Below are 17,483 nucleotides of genomic sequence, written 5' to 3' on the forward strand. Positions count from 1 at the left end.
ATACATGTTGATAAGTAGACCGGGTCCACATCCCTAAATCTCTATTTGCCAAACCCAGCACTTGTGTTACTGTGCCAGGCTTTAAAAATCTTTACTACAGAGTAATAAATGTTTGTGGACTACAGAAGGTTTGCTTTGAAGATGTCATTTTCTCCAGCAATCTTTTGTTGGTCGAATATATAGTTCACACATATTGTGTTTCCACCTACATGGCTGGAGAAGCCCTGCAGTCAAGGCTGTTCCAGGAGCAGGGAAGGAGGCTGTGTTCCAGGAACTCACTGGAACTGGAACAAAGAACAGGCCTTGGAAAGTCTACACAGTCCCATGCACAGACTGTTTTACAGATGCCCTGTGTTTGGAGGACGTTAGAAACTTGGTTTTATCTTCATCTTTTTCATTCCCCTCTCCAGTAAAATCCCAGACTTTGGAGCACAGGCTCTTCCTCCCAGGCAGTCTGCCTCGTACCTCCTGGGTATCTCCTCAGCTCTGCCTTTCTAAGCACCACTTTCTCCTTCACATAAAATTCCCTGTGCTCTTTGGAGAGCAAAATGCCTTTGAAATGCAACAGTAAACTGTAACCATCACAGCAGCCTTAAAAAAGCCAATTCTCATTTTCTTCTATCATTGTGATAAACATTGTCTGCCCTTCTTAACTGGCTGTGTAGGCTTAAGACTGCATTACTTAAAGTTACTACTAAAAGAGTTTTCTCTGTACTTTTCTCATGGCTTTGGACCCCACTCAGTCCCACAATTACTCCTGTCTTGTCAGTTAAAAGCAGTGAATTTTACGGCTTGTTTTGCATCCTTTCCCACCATTTTTCCAGTGCAAAATCAGTGTAGTCCACTCATTAAAATAAACTGATAGCTTAGCTATATAAGACTTGAGATTTTGTTACGCGGCAAAGTGCCTTGTGGAGGGAAAGCAAAACACTGAAGACAACAATGACAATGTGGGAAAAAGTGAAAATACAAACTGTAAAACCTGCCAGATAAATCTGGCCTGCAGTTCAGAGGACTAGGCAAGCACTAGTTCTAGTCTTTTATAAACTTGTAAGTATGATTTTGCTGTTGGCCATGGTAAGATCTTCAATGTGTTGAGACATGAAAAGTCAAGAAAAATGCCAGAGTGCAAAGCCTGCTGCAGGAAAAAGAAAGATGACTCAATTCTTTGTCTCACAAAGCATGTCAAAGATATTATAAAGTACTTACAGATGCTCAGCCACTTGGATTGCCTGATTGGCCAAACATCTGAAACCCTGTAAATCTGAAGAGAAGGTACTATGCTGCAGACAATGAAATAATTTCTGTGGCAACAGAAAAAGAGAGATACAATTTTGAAAGGGAGAGAGGGCTTTTTAAACCCAAAATTTCAGTTGTGATAAATATTTATCTAACCTGAACAGGGAAATCAGCCTATTTTCATGATCATTTATAATGAGTGTGCCAATAGAGCTTTTTAAAGATAACCACATAATGGAATCAAGAGACAGAGCATGAGCACAGCTGAAAAGCTTGGGGCTAAACCCTCATCTCTCTAACAGACAAAATTTGGGTGAAACCGGTATTCATATAAACAAAGACCATGAAAAACAGGTGCCTCAGAGTTTTGACCCCATGTAAAAGAGAAAGCAGAACCAGAAAAGACCTGGTGATTTCATTTACCTATTCTTGTGGAAGACATGACTTCCTTTGCTGATCAAACAGAATACAGCAAATTAGGAGCAAGATAATGTTATTTGCCTGGTAAATTTTAATGCCTGCTTTACAATGCTAAGGTACAAATGTTGGTGCCTTGTAATTCCCCACTAATAAAAGACACTGCAGAGTTATTAGTATTATTATAGACTAAATTCAGTGACAGAGATCCATGAAAAATGACTCCATGTATTTTACATCAAGATTGTTCCTTAAAACTCTTTACCTCACCATGCCAAATGGTTTATCATGGTAATGTTCAGTGACAAAGGCAATTAGATGGATTTGAGATCTCTCTGGAGAACTGTGTGACACACACAGCTCTGAAGATCGTCAATGACTGACAGAATCCTGCATGTCTGTTGCCACTGAACCATCACAAACAGCAATACATATTCTGACCAGATGTCCTGTAAGACTTAAGTGTCAGCTTCAGCACTGAAATGCCGACCTCCTTTTTACAGGCGCTATTAGCTAAAAAAAAACCACCCCACCTTCAGCCAAGTTAAAATAAAGAATATAATAAAATATTAAAAAAAGCTTATAAATAATGTGGGTCTTATTAGCAAAAGTCTATTGTGCAGCTATTCAACAGTAGTCTAGACTATAACAGCTAACCCTACTGAACCAGTGTATGCTGGAGAAGAGAGCAAGTCAAGACTCACTTAACAAAATGTCCTTGACATAACATATGTCTTCACTTTACCCTACAGTTTAGATTATAATTTTTAGCTTACACTAAGCTTTCAGGGTTTTTTTTCCCTAACGAATGTCCTCAGTGCTCTCACTTACACACGGTCATCGCTTTGCATCCAACCATTCCAGTCTTTGTGCTTTAAACACAGAGAAAATACTCAACATGTAAATTGTTCCTCCTTTACTTGCCATGGCTTGGAAACTTGTCAGCAGCCTTCCCAACCAGGTACAGAACTGAACCTGCCCAGCTTCATCAAAAGGGTCTGATGGGACCGCAAATGCACTTGTCAGACATGGCTTTAACACTGGGCAATCGCACCTCTAGAATCACTCCAACCATCCAGCACTGCACAGTTTTGTTACTGATTGGCTCCAAAACCCAACAAGTAAGTTCTTACTAAACCCAACATTGGCTATTGCAGAGTATGATGGTGGTGTTACAAAAGGTATTCTGAGGACAATAGACTAAATACTTCTGCAGGACTCTAGTCATTTAGTTAATGTTCTCATAGCTCTGACATGCTTGTTCTTTTAATACAAAATATTATTTGTAATTACAAATGGAATTTGCTAATAATCATGGCTGATAATGAAATGTAACTACACACAAACTTAGCTTTTTCACTGTATTTTAGAGATGTCTGTAAATACCATCATTATATTTTGACAACTGCTTTCTGGAAACAAAAATATGAGATGCCCTTAATGAAATGTTTTGAATGCTTTCAAGCATCCCAAGGTTTAAAATAATGTGTTTTACTTTTAGCAGGAACCAAACATGAAGGGAGGAGGATCACAGTATCACAGTATGTTAGAGATTGGAAGGGACCTCGAAAGATCATCTAGTCCAATCCCCCTGCCGGAGCAGGAACACCTAGATAATGTTACACAGGAATGCGTCCAGGCGGGTTTTGAATGTCTCCAGGGAAGGAGACTCCACAACCTCCCTGGGCAGCCTGTTCCAGTGTTCCGTCACCCTCACTGAGAAGAAGTTTCTTCTCAAGTTTAAGTGGAACCTCTTGTGTTCCAGTTTGTACCCATTACCCCTTGTCCTATCATTGTTTGCCACTGAGTAGAGCCTGGCTCCGTCCTCGTGACACTCCCCCTTTATATATTTATAGACACTGATAAGGTCACCCCTCAGTCTCCTCTTCTCCAAACTATAGAGACCCAGCTCCCTCAGTCTTTCCTCATAAGGGAGATGCTCCACTCCCTTAATCATCTTAGTTGCCCTGCGCTGGACTCTCTCCAGCAGCTCCCTGTCCTTCTTGAACTGAGGGGCCCAGAACTGGACACAATACTCCAGATGCGGTCTCACCAGGGCAGAGTAGAGGGGAAGGAGGACCTCTCTCGACCTACTAACCACCGCCCTTCTAATACACCCCAGGATGCCATTGGCCTTCTTAGCCACAAGGGCACAGTGTTGGCTCATGGTCATCCTGTTGTCCACTAGGACCCCCAGGTCCCTCTCCCCTACACTGCTCTCTAACAGGTCATTCCCCAACCTATACTGGAACCTGGGGTTGTTCCTGCCCAGATGCAGGACTCTACACTTTCCCTTGTTATATTTCATCAAGTTACTCCCTGCCCAACTCTCCAGCCTATCCAGGTCTCGCTGGATGGCAGCACAGCCTTCTGGCGTATCAGCCACTCCTCCCAGCTTAGTGTCATCAGCAAACTTGCTGATAGTACACTCAATTCCCTCATCTAAATCATTGATGAATATATTAAATAATAATGCAAACCAAACAAGGACACATGGACCTGGCACAGCAGGACATGGGCAGACTGGAGAGGTGGGCTGGGTGGCAGATGGGTGCTGCAAACAACGAGGCCAAGACACCATGTTCTCTCGTTGTGACGTGCTAAAATAGAGGAATATCAGTATAAACCCCCCTATGGAAATAGTATTCCAGAACAAAAAGAAATAGAGACCCCATACAAGGACTGACCCTAGCACAACTACAGCAGGGTAAGGATTTTGTTATAGTCGCATCGAGAAATCTCACTGTGTTGCTAAAATCTCCAGTCCAACCCGTCCACAGAGGAAATGATCTTTTTGCTCCAAGATACAACAGCATCTAACAATACATGATGATGTTGAGAACACTCAATGCCCACATAAGCCCAGACAACTTAAAACCAGAAGTTTTCTCCTTTGTTCTGCACTGGTTATAAAATCCACTTCTGATTTTTTCTGCCCTCTCAACATGTTTAAACACGACAAAGAAAAACAACTGTTTCAAAATTGTTCACACAAAGTGGAACATTATTATATGACATTCTTTCCTAGAAATCTTTTAAGTCTTATTTATTAACAGAATTAGTCTGATCATAAGCTGGCTGACACACAAAGTGTTGAAATATGTCATCTTCAAACCATGCTTTGCTAATGAAATTTTGGTGTTAATTCAGGGGATATAACAGAATCCTAGAATCTGGAATGAGAGCCAAACAACAAATGTGGTTCCTCTGGCAAAAAAGCATCATTTTCTCCCTTTTCTGTTGTGGGTTTGTCACTGCATGCTCTCCATCATCCTTTGCTTTCCAGAATCTACTTTTTGATGTGGAGTCCCCACTTGGCCATCAACTTCTTCATTAAAATGCTCTGAACATGTTTTCCAGTTCCAATCCCAGGAACTGTTTTGCACTTTAAATGCCAGAATCCAAAAGGATTTCATAAATAAAATAAAAATCCTAAGGCTGGGATTTCATAAACAACCTCAAGGTATCTCTACAATTCAATCAGCCTTATGTTAGTGCCAAGTCCAGCCAGCAACTACTGCCCAAAGCAGCAGCACAGTCAGGTAAATGCTCTGACCATTTGTCTGTGTCAAGCTTGGGGTTGTTGTGGCTGGGTTGCTATTGGGATGCCAGAACACTCATAAATTTAACCTTAATAAGTTTATACTACACCTCAGTGACCAGCATAGCTCCTGCACTGCATTCAGAGGAGTTCAGCACCCAAACCCTGACTGGAAGGTGCCTTCTGAAACCTCAGTTTGAAGCATCACAAATGGGTTAATAGACATGGCAATTTAAGCAGCTTTTCCAAGCATCTGCAGGGCATTAATATAATTGTGCTCTCAACTAATCCTATGGTCTAAACCAATGGTTCCTGATCTTTGAAGTGTAAGCACATCACAGGAGAGGCATGGCACAGAGACCAGGTGAGCTTTGCTGGATTTGCCCCATGCCAGGCCAATTCCAGTGTCCTTGTACTCTGCTCCAAAGAATACAAGTCCTGGTAAGTTCAAAGCAAAGATATCTACTGAAGGGTGAGCTGTACTTTTGGGATTATTCTGTGCCAATAGTGTTGTAATCCCAACAAGCTCAAACTCAACAGCAGAGGAAAGGCAGTCACAGGAGTCCATCAGTTGCTCAGCACTGTGTCAGACCACTGCTGCTCAGCTCTTCGTTATTAGACATCGCAACTCCATGGCATCCAAACTGGTTACCTTATAACCCACAAGAAAGGAACGCAGTGAGCCAAGATTTTATCCTGATTTTATGACTCTGACAGCACAAAGTCTGACTTGCCTTTAGGCCAGATAAATCACCATGTAATACAGAATGGCAAGTACTCCAAGCATTTGCTTCAAACTGACCCAAAATGAGGCCACCTGAAACCAAAAAGCGTTGCTCAGATTGGGGTTTTTAGGTTGCCAAAAGTGGCCAAACGATCTTAAAAGTTTTATTTATTCTTTTTTACTAACGTTTAAGATACTATTTTAAAAAATAATCAACATTAAGGAGCTAGATACAACTGTGAAATATCAATGCAGAAATCTAACTAGCAAAGCAAGTCAGAAATATGAATTAACATCGACCTCATGTGTTATGGCATCCAGATCTGGGTATCACTTTACTGACTACATCCAAAATTTCTTGGAGAGCTACTTTGCTTCTGTAAAAGTGGATTTCTCCCTTTGAAAGTAAATAATAATTGGAAGGTCTTACAGGAAGTCACTCAATACCATAGAAAGGAAATTGCAATGTGTTCCTCAATGTTAGTTTAAATCAATGTTATATTTAGCAAATGCCCATATTTTAACCGTAGTATTTTTAATAGGTTCTACTATATTAGGTCTTCTCAAAGGCTTATGCTATATTAAGAGTTACTTTGTTTTTAGAATGTTTTTAATCACCCCTCAAAGTCTTCAGCTTGCCCTAGGATAGATGCTGTTCCTCATCTCCAGCGTATCTAGGATTCTACTTCCATGAAAACCAGTGTTTTTTGCCCCAAGCTAATAAAAGCAAAGTATTTGTACACATGCTCATCTAGAAGTATGTGTGGTTCTTAAAAATACAAAGTGATTGAGTATTAAAACCACCTCTTTCTGTTTCCAGAAGTATACACAGCAGTTTACCTTCCTAAGAATTTTCTGTTTGGGTACCTGGCTTACAGTAAATTCCATTAAATCAGTGGTTTCAAAGGAATATTTTTTAGCAGTACAATAGTAGTGATACTAAACAAAGTTCAGGAACTCCAAGGATAACATTTCCTCTAACTTCTTCCCCAAGCTGACCAAATCTGACAAAACATACTTGCAGCACCAGTGCTGAGACACTGCTCAGAAACCCTGTGCAGAAACCATGAGTTTCTGGATTTAACACCACTATTCATTGTTTGGCACTAGTAAATGTCTTTACAAAGAAAAAGGAAGGAATTTCCTTCTTCTATACAACTTTTAATGAAGTGTTTTTGTTGTCAGCCCTTGCAGATTGCATAGTTTTAACTTTTTCCATTGCTCTTTACTAGTCTGAAAGGAAAAGTGTTTAAAAACTGATTCTGCTTGCTTCTGCAGGTGGGATTCTCTGCAGTCGCTTTGAATCAAGATGTGAAAGCAGCAAGAAGCAGAGCCCAAATATTCAGAACACATAGTCTCTTAAAGCTTCTTTGGCACAGGACAGACAATGCAACTCTGATGCATCAGAAATCTAATGAAAAAAAAAGTTGTGCATGAGAAATACTTTATTCCATTCATATCTAGCACAGATTTTGCATAGTTTTCAATGGAACCTAAGAACATACTTTCTTTCATTGTAGCCTTAAATGTGAAAGTTAAGAAAGTGTTGTGAAAACCAAGCTAAAGCCCGTGTCCATGTGGGCTCTCCTATTTTCACCTTTTTTTTCCAAGTACTAAAAGCACTCATATAAAGGTGCTGAAAATACGTTAAAACATCTGAGTCAATACTAGAAGAAAGAGAACAGGAAAGTCTGAAGTATTTCACTGAAGTGGATGGATTAGACTCGCCAAACCCAAAGGTTTTATGCAGGCGTATGATCAGCTAGAGGAACGCGAGCCTGAGTCATCAGATACATCAAAGTCAAGGTCCAGTGAATGGAATTAGTGTGCGCTGTGTGAACAGGAATGATACCTGCATTCATCTGCCCACTGCAGAACTTTTAATTACACTCAAACAGCCAGTAGCATCAGTGACTAAAATCCCCAGATTACCTTGATTGCTCTGTCATTATCCATAATCAGCTGCTGCTTCTTATCTTCAAACTTTTGTACAACTTCCTGGAGCCGCTGCTCTGCGGCAAGCTGCTGCCGGCTGCTCTCCTCTGTCAGAGAGGAAATGGTTGTCTTAAGTTCAGCTATGATCTAAAAAGAAAACAGCATGCTAAATCTCTCTTCAGTTAAAGGCATGTACTTTGCATGTTTTTATGCTCGCTACAAGCATGGCATTGGCAAACTCTGCTGTGCAAGCTAAATAGTTTAAATTAACATATGACACACTAGCAAGCATGAAATTCCATGCAGAGAAAAGGAATAAAGCTGCAAATGACAAAAACTGCTGAACACAAAATATTTGGAAGGGTTTTCCACTATGACATTCCAAAATATTTACTCATGAGAACAAAGCACATCTGTGATCTTTAGAACAGAGCATGCTTCCAGCCTGCCACTGCACTGAAACCAGCAGTGCAAATTCACATGGTGGTTGTGGTGTTTGGATACTTTATAGCTTGAGACTTGATACTGCAGGGAAGAAAAACACCCACATTTACATATTGGAGTGAAATTTAAACTTGATAGTGAAAACTTCTGAGCTGCTGAAAGGAGTATATTCTGCTTGGCAATACAGTGGGGACCTGACTCAATGTCCAGGACCCTTAAACCAGCCCTTTTACGTGAGTCGCTCATGATTTGTTGAAATGTACTTGTTTCACCTTTTTTATCACTGGGAAAAGTCATAACTAAACCTGATCCTTTCGGCATATTTACAGAATTTTATGCTGACATGTCAACACCCAGCAAAGCACTTAAACATATGGGAGAGTCACTGACTTCAATGTATATATGCAAGCTTAAGGTTAAGCTGCTGTAGCAGCATAATATAGTCTAATTCTAAGAACGCTTCAGCACACAGGCAAGTCAGGGAGGGATTACAGAGTGCTCGGACCTCTGTGTTTTCAAGGCCTCCTCTTTGGTAGAGAAACATTAAGATATATTAAGGACACGGTTCTTTAGGAAAAAAAAATGGCTTTTAAACACTACTACTAGGATAGGACTAACATAATAAGAGAGATGCTACAAATGAAGGTACTAAAATCACAGAGGAAGGGAAACAGGACTGATTGAAGCTCTACAGAAAACTTAATTCTCTGTTTTACTACCTGAAAACCTAAGAGAGTAACAGAGTAAAACCTACATGGATATTCCTGTATTTCTTTTCTAAAACCAAATACATATTAAGTAATACAATACACCAATTAAAAGCAAGGCTATTAATAAGATCAGTGTGCCAAAGTGTAGAGATTATCTGGGTAGGTGTAACTCTTTAGGAAGAATTAAGCAGTGTCACTGGGTTTGCAATTCAGGCCATCATTCAGCTGCCACAATTTGCATAAATTTGGCTTTTTTTGGTATGTAACCACTTATACGGATCATATAAAACCACATGAAATATTAAGATAACAACTTGAAGCCATGCAAACCTGTAACAAACCCTTTCATATAACACAAAAATGAGATTTAAAGCTTTGACTAGGTTAAGTCCCTGGGCTCGCACAGGAGTTCTGAAATGCATGCGAGGCAATTTCAGCATGAACTGATGGAGAAAGATGTGCTTTGTGCAGTGCTTTTCAGAGGAAAAAAAATATCTGTTTACTTTGTATAAACTTCAGAGGAAATGTCTTGAAATCTCTCCTCTGTGTGGGTGTTAAAAGTGAATGTTCCAAGAGGCCACAGAGAGTAAGATTAGACAGATGTTGTCAGCAACATGGCCACAAGAAAAGTTGCAACTGACCTATTATTAATACTGAGCTACAAACCCCCCTATGTCCAAGTAACTTTGGGGGTTTGATTCAAGCCCACTAAAGTAAAGACATTCAGACACCAGGGTGAAACTCCTTTATTGTGCCAAATAGCCCTGATGCATGATGTATGTGTTGTGTCTGCCACTGAGAGCACGGAGGGATGCCAGCTCTGGCCACTGCGTCTATCTCTCCCCAGTAAGAGAACAGTGTATTAGCTACAGCAATGCCTAGCTTGAAAAAAAGAGAAAGTCTCACATTTTCCCTTTTGAGACTATTCCACCGGCCAAACAATTTCAGTCTTACAAAATTCATTATGACATTGAGGTTAAATAGTTATTACCTTGCACCTAGGGGTTCCCCCTGCAACAATTACAGCAATTTCGCTCAGCCTTTGTTTAAAACATTCAGAAAGGCTTAAATTATTAAATTAAATTATTAAATGCTTCTATTCCATCTCTCTTCAACAAATGGACCAAGACCCATTTTTGTATTGATAGTAAACTATGTCTGGCACAGAGAGGCTGACTGATCACACTCACTAGGCATGACAACAGCATAAAAATGACAAGAGGTAAAATAGAATCAGCAATGAAAGTGTTCTCTTCCTTCAGGTCTGGCATGCAATAAATGTTACTTTTTGAGCTTTGTAATTTTTCTGCTATTCAGGTTCAGGTGGCAAGATAAAAAAATGGGGGGTGTTGGGTTTTGTTTCTTTCTTTCTATGTAAGGCCCTCAACAAATTATTAAAAGACATTTAGGAGAGCATCTTCTCTGATGTATCACAGAATCATGGAACCGGTGAGAGCAGAAGGGTCACCAGAGCTAGCTGCTCAGTCAGGTTTTGAGTGTCTCCAAGGATGGAGACTTCACAATCTCTCTGTATGCAAATACGTGCACAGAAAATATAAATCAGGATTTAGAAATATAATGTAAAAACTTATTTACCAATGATTCTGATAAATGCAGTGAAAAAAATGTAGTGTGTAGCAGTGATAGCCCAATAAACTTCAGGGAAACAACTAAAGTCACAGTTTGGACAGGTGATACAGAGACTCAAAGGTAGCCAAAAAACTTAAATCTTGTGTTTTAATAAATTGTGGTAAACCAGTAAAGTTTGCAGTTTCTTGTTATTGTCTCACTGATCACTTCTGCCCAGTTTAGAGGCCTCTCAACCATTCTTTGCAGTGTTTTTATTGATTTTTAAAGAGCATTATCAGACTATTATTACTACTGCTGAAAACACACTTTGCAAGTGCAGGCATTCTGCTGTGGTTGGGAGGAATGAGAAGAATGACACCTTCACATAAAACCTCGTGGCGATTTTCTTACTATTAAAAGCTTAACTTCTGGTTGCATCTCCATCAGTTTTCACACTTCAGTATTGCCTATCAATCAAACTGACAGCTGGAATATTTCAAAATCATCCTGTCTTCTCATTTTTAAGTATATATGTAAATTCAACACCCATCTTCCTCTTCCATGTTCAAAGGACAACTCTGAAGAACAATAACTCACGTCAAACTCACTTTGCTTTCAGGACACTGACACTCTTCAAAGTGCTATTTTGGGCAGAAATGCTGAAGGGCCTAGGAGCAATGATGACCACGGAGATGGCAGAACTGGGAATGCCATTCTGCCATTGGCTGCGCTGGAAACCACCACCTTGTAACACTAAATGCAAGCCCTGGTTGTGTGAATGTTCCTGATTTTATGAGATGAGCTGGTTAACACGGCACTTCACCTTCCCTTCCCACTGACTGGGGGAGGATTCGGACCTCTTGAGTGCTCAGGAGATGAAAAAGTAGGTTGCTGGAGCACACCTCTCCTGTGAAGACAGGCTGAGAGAGCTGGGCTTGTTCAGCCTGGAGAAGAGAGGCTCCAGGGAGACCTTAGAGCAGCTTCCAGTGCCTAAAGGGGCTACAGGAAACCTGGAGAGTGGCTTTAGACAAGGGCCTGTAGGGACAGGCCAAGGGGAATGGCTTTAACCTGCCAGAGGGGAGACTGAGATGAGTTCTTCGGCAGAAGCTCTTCCCTGTGAGGGTGCTGAGGTGCTGGCACAGGGTGCCCAGAGAAGCTGTGGCTGCCCCATCCCTGGCAGTGTTCAAGGCCAGGTTGGACACAGGGGCGTAGAGCAAGCTGCTCTAGTGGAAGGTGTCCCTGTTCGTGGCAGGGGCAGGACCTGGATGAGCTTTAAGGTCCCTTCCAACAAAAACCAGGCTGGGATTCTATAAAATTTTGAACTCAAAAAACCACCACCCATATTTTCTAGTCAGCTTTAATGCTCTTTCTTATTTGAAAGGTTAAAATCAGTACGACAGACACTGGATTGGGAAATGATTATGGCTTCTCTTTATCATCAAGCCCTACAGTTCAGAGCAGAAATAATTACGCTTCTCATCAAGTTTCCAAATCAAATGCGTTCACCTGAGGTTCCTGTCTTCTCGCTACCTACCTGCGAGGATTTAGCCAGCTTCTGACTGTACTCCTTTTCAGCCTGCTTTAGCCGGCAGTTTGCCTGAAACACACACAAAAGGCAACCAGATTAGCTCAGATGAAGAACGTGTACAGACACTTTGCCACCGACCCCTCCGCTTGGCACCTCATCCACATGCCTATCGCGGAGCGGCTGGGACCCGCGCCAACTCCAACGCCCTTTTGTGGCAGCCAAAAAACCGCGAGGGCTTGTCTTTGATCTCGGGCCAACTATTCATCACTTGAAAGAGGGGAGAAATTGTACCTCTGCTGCCAATTATTAGAAAAACATAAAGACTTCTGCAGATTAAAAACCAGAGAGTGAGTGAGTGGGGGGGGGGGGGGGGGGGGGGGAAGGAGGCAACGCACACAGGAGTTTATTGGGGTGACTTTGTTTCTGAATGCAGGGAGAAGCAAAGGAGAAAGTCCCAGGCACGGGGACATGGAGGACACAGCTTCATGTCTCAGCCTGGTGCCTGCAACTGCCTTTTGTCCCATTGGGTGTCCCTACCTGTTTAAAGGTGGCGATTGCACTGAAAATCGACCCGACACACAGCTGAACCAACTGGGAGCTCCTGGACACCCAGTTCTTTCCTGCTCCTAGCATTTTTTTCCACAACTTGAAGATAAAGAAGAGAGCAAACTGATAACAAGGCAGCTTTGTCATATTGGAACCCAATGAGCAAGTATTTCTGTAACTGTGAGGAAAGCAGCTCTTTTTTTTTTTTCTCACATCATTTAATCTCAAAAATAATTCAATAATACTAACAATTTAAAACAGATTCAATTTCATTTCAGAGCACAACTCTGATTTGTATTTTTCCTGCAAAATGCCATGGCATTATATTGATAGAGCAGCCTCAAAACACTGTCCTCGGATGAACTGCTGAACACTCACATGTTCTTGGCTCTAAAGTTTGAGGACAGGTGTCTAAGAGAACTATTTTCTGAGGGGGGCAGGATATTACAAAGTTGAGTCCTGAAGCAAATTTAAGCTGATTAAGTTTTCAAAATCTATCTGACCTCATGTTCCAATCTTTGATCTGTCGTCCTTAGTTTTACGGCACAGCATCCAGCACACAAACACATGCTCTATCAGCTGCCCATGTGCCAGTGTGTGTTTTGGGGGACCACAGAAGCCAAGGAGACCCCCCACCCCAAAGCCTCTGAACCCTGCTTGGATCCAGCTGCAGGACTGAAACTCCATGTCTGCAAACACCAGGGATTTCAGTCAAGCAAACACTCTTATTGATTTTACTGGACTATAAATTGAGGAGCTTAAAGTTACAGAGTGTGTTTGCGAATCACCACTGGGGTTGATAGGGCTCAAATCATCCTGTGCAATCCAGGCAGTTCTGTATGGTGCAGCTTAATATAAGTATATTACAGGCAGTTAAAAATAATCTTAAAGCTGTACATGATACTACAATTTAAGATTCTGAATCCCTTCAAATTCTGAGATTATGAAGTTCTTTGAGGTCCATACGTCATCTGTTTGGTGGTACTAAGAAACCTACTGAGAATTAAACCCAATTCTTATCAAAGCCAGTTAATCAAACCCAATCAAAACTGTGTATGCATGATTTTTGAGAACACATGTTTTTTGTTGTTTTTTTTTTTGTATAAATAGAGATAATGGCGCTATTATTGTTTTAAAACAGCATATACAAGAATTCTGGAGTACCAACCAAATGCAATTCCACTCCCACATTTATCATCTGAAGTGTGCCACAAACACTGCAGGGGCATATTGTGGGGTTGCATAAATGAAAAGAGAGCAGTAACACAAAAGGGGTTATGCCAGAGAACTCTGTGTGTGTTACATTTCCCTTTGTATTCAGGCTGACCCATGTTAACACTCCTTCCACTATTGTCTAGGTTCAGATTACGTTTTACCACCACTGCATATCATCAAGTGCCTGAATCTGCCAGTTTATCTTTAGGGAAAGAAAGTAAAAATATAAATTACAGTAATAATATAAATTGCTGTTACTCCCAGAGAGATACCATTCAGCAAGCACCGCAGAGAAGCTCACATTACAGCTGCTCTCACTCAACTAGCCTGGGGTAAAAGACTTCATCTTTCATAGAAGCAGCTTTATAACCTCCTGAACCCATAGAAGAAATCCCAATAAATAATAAGAAACCACTCATAAGTTCCATAAACAAATTGGAAATGGTTTGTGCACACTGAGTAGAACCAGGATGACCTCTGATAGACATGAAAGAGGCCAGCCAAAAGAAAGATATGCCAAATTTCTGTGCTTTAGTCCTAACTGAAAGCAAAGAAAGTACATCCTACCAGTTTATTTAAAGGGAATTATGACATTTTATTTTATAATGCCTTTAACAAATACCAATTAGCAAAATATATATGCAAGTTGTCTCCCAGTCATCAACCAACCACAAATTAGTGCATTCACTGCAGTCCCAAACATCTTCATTTGAGGGGTCTGATTTTCAGAAGTACTGAGCTACCAAAGCTGCCACTGGAGATGGTGACAACACATTTAGAACAGCTCTAGCTTCTAAAACTGGCTGTATCCCGACCCTGTGGCACTAACAACTACTGCCCCATGCTGACTTCAGCTTTTCTTTTGGATCTGTAACACCGCACAGGTCTTGCATCATCACAAACTGCACAGGTAGCACCAGGGAAGCTCTGCAGAAGCAGCTACCATATGTGACAGCACACTGGCCAGCTGAGAAGAGCTAATTCATGGCAATGCACAGGAACACTCTTTTCCCTCATCTTTTACTGCAGACATATAAAACTTTTCCCTTTTTAAAGCCTGCAACTAACCTAATTTAATACCTCTTGCCTATAGGCTGTTGCTTTGCAGCCTAGGGAGGCATAAACCTCCTCCCCTGGGGCACATACAGCACTGCTACACACAAAAAAGCACCTTTTTACCTTTTTTTTTGAAAGGAATGACTTACAGCAAAGTAAATACACATAGCTGAATACTGTGAACATCACAGGGGATTTATATTACATTTATCTTGACAAGTGAGCAGGTTCAAAATGGCCTGGTATACACAAGCAGCAGTTTCCTTTTATAACAGGCTGCTCTGCTCATGCATTGTATGAAGCACAAGCTGCTTCTGTATTATTTTAAGGGCATTCCCTCACTTGCAGGTTACATGCTATTTCAGAAACATAATGAATAAGAATCCAACTGGAAGGTGAACATTTGGAGGGTCAGCCAGTATTCATTAAAGTCTAACTCTTTTTATAGAGATGGGCAGCGCTGCAAATAGAGTTAATGGTCTTAAACTAGTTTTCCGTGTGCGAGAGGCAGCTGTTGGAATTCACACTTGGCAAAAACTTGTCAGAAATATCAATTGCAATATCCATTCTTAGAATAAAAAGGTTTCAATTGGATAAGCCATAGAGGAATTCCACCGATTCAAAAATTAACTTCTGTTTAGTTTCACACGGTTAATACATATTTTAGCTGAATTATCTGATTAGGACAATTTTACATGCAGTTACTCTGTATTACAGAGTGAGGACTTTTGCATTAAAAAGATTATGTCCTTGTTACAGTTAATTGGGTTTAAAAACCAACTATAATTCTATAACAAGCCTCAAAGCATCATATTGTGGTTGCTGAGCAAAACTGCACTGACTTCAACAAAACATTTCACGTGAATATTAAAGCTGATTTTAGCACTGGAGACGTGGTATCTGAATTAGTGTCTGCTATTCTAACATGAGCTGAGCATCAGTGTTTCCTTTCATGAAACAGAACAGCAGTGCTAAGAATAAAAGAGCAAAGGATCTATGGTGTGACCACACCATGAAAGCATACCATGTCCTACCCGAATTGCAAAGTTTCTATATGCTATTTTTAAGGTATATGATGCATTAAAGGGGACTTTTCTAGTTCTACTTGATGGATTGCATGCCCTGAACAGCCCCAGGGGCTGCTCACCAGCACAGTGTCAGTAGTAGCTCTGGCTGCACTGTGGGGTTGGCAGGCACACGGACAACTTCATCCTCCACCAACATCCATGAAGGCGTTGAAGACGTCTTGAATGATTATCAAAAATGCAGCTGTTGAGAATTTTCTGGAGCAGCCCAAATCTGTGCACAGGGACATGGTTTTAGTGGGACTTGGCAGTGTCTGGTTTACAGTTGGACTCAATGATCTTAAAGGTCTTTTCCAACCTGAACGATTCCATGACTCGTTATCTTCCAGCTTTGGAATGGTGATTTTTGGCTGGAAAGTTAGACTGCAATCATGCACAAAATTAACAGGAAAACTAATTCCTGCAACCCAAATGCACATAGATCTGTAGGAGTTAAGGATGCATAGGGAAATCCTGTTCATCTATCTATGAATTACAGTTTGTGACTGGTTCAGTGGTGTTTCAGTTTGATTTCAATCTCCCAACACAGAAAACCCTTGCAAACATAACTCTCATAAACTAGAGGGTTATATATATATACATATATATATACACACACACTCATACTCACTAATAGGCAGCTTTAAGAAATCTGTTTAGGGTACTAGCTATGAAAGAGTAATTCTTTCAAAATGCCTGCAACTAGCTAAATGATGGCTGTACAGAGGCTGATCCTCCGTAATTAGTTAGATAAAAGTGTAAGCAAACTGGGGGGGAAAAAAAGAAGAAGGAAAAGAAAATCAAAGGGTGGGGGAAGGAGAAGAAAGAAAACTTGCTCCAGGGAAGAAGCAACTGTTCTCTGATGTGCAGCAAAGAATTTAACATCAAAGAACTAATGTAAATGGGGCCCATTTACCTTAAAAAACAACACACCACTCCGCATTCTGGAATATTTCTATTTAAGTTTGACAGTATTATGCTTTGTACTAAAATTCAAGATTGTGTAATTTGACAGATGTCAAACGAAAATGACCTTCAGGATGGCGAACTGGAGCAATTTTTGTTATTAAGCATGTTAAACGGCTCTGTACACTATCTGTTTAAACTCCAGAGATTAGCAGAGCACCTTTTAAGTTCATCTGATTGTACACAGAAATTTCATTTCGACCTCAAAGCCTGAAACATGTATTTTCCTCATGTACCTCTAATACCAGTCCCCCAGTGGGGGACTCCCTATGCCAGTATCTTGTTCTTTCTACTGCTGTTCCCACCAACCAGATACCAAAAGGAAAAATGAATCTTTGTGTCACAGAGGAAATAGCAAACCAGTTCAAATATGTAATTTGAGCCACCCAAAAGACCATTAAAAATAGTTCAATATCCAAAATTATGTTAAGAGAATAATTAGCCAAGTACCAAATGACTTCAAGGGTTTTGAAAATGAATGACAGAAATCCCAAAATCCTATTAATATTCTATTTTCCATTTCACTTTT

General features: G+C 40.6%; 1 protein-coding gene across 5 annotated transcripts in view; it reads right to left on the minus strand.

Moving 5' to 3' along the window:
* CEP112 (centrosomal protein 112) overlaps window positions 1-17,483 on the minus strand; it is a 185,029-nt gene that overhangs the window by 59,220 nt on the left and 108,326 nt on the right. For 4 of the 5 annotated variants that reach the window (XR_009743708.1, XR_009743709.1, XM_061455253.1 and 1 more), the window contains exons 21-22: window positions 12,114-12,176; window positions 7,854-8,003 (exon numbers count right to left, since the gene is read on the minus strand). Coding sequence is in view for 3 of the 5 variants with exons in the window: in XM_061455253.1 (XP_061311237.1) it covers window positions 7,854-8,003; window positions 12,114-12,176 (213 nt within the window). In the remaining 2 variants the exon portion in view is untranslated. The remainder of the gene's footprint in view (window positions 1-7,853; window positions 8,004-12,113; window positions 12,177-17,483) is intronic. The other variant, XM_061455255.1, reaches the window with a different exon arrangement.

Source organism: Pezoporus flaviventris, unplaced genomic scaffold (assembly GCF_033815535.1).
Source record: "Pezoporus flaviventris isolate CSIRO_AGI_PZ_B2104156 unplaced genomic scaffold, CSIRO_AGI_Pfla_v1 ptg000020l, whole genome shotgun sequence".
NCBI lineage: Eukaryota > Metazoa > Chordata > Aves > Psittaciformes > Psittacidae > Pezoporus > Pezoporus flaviventris.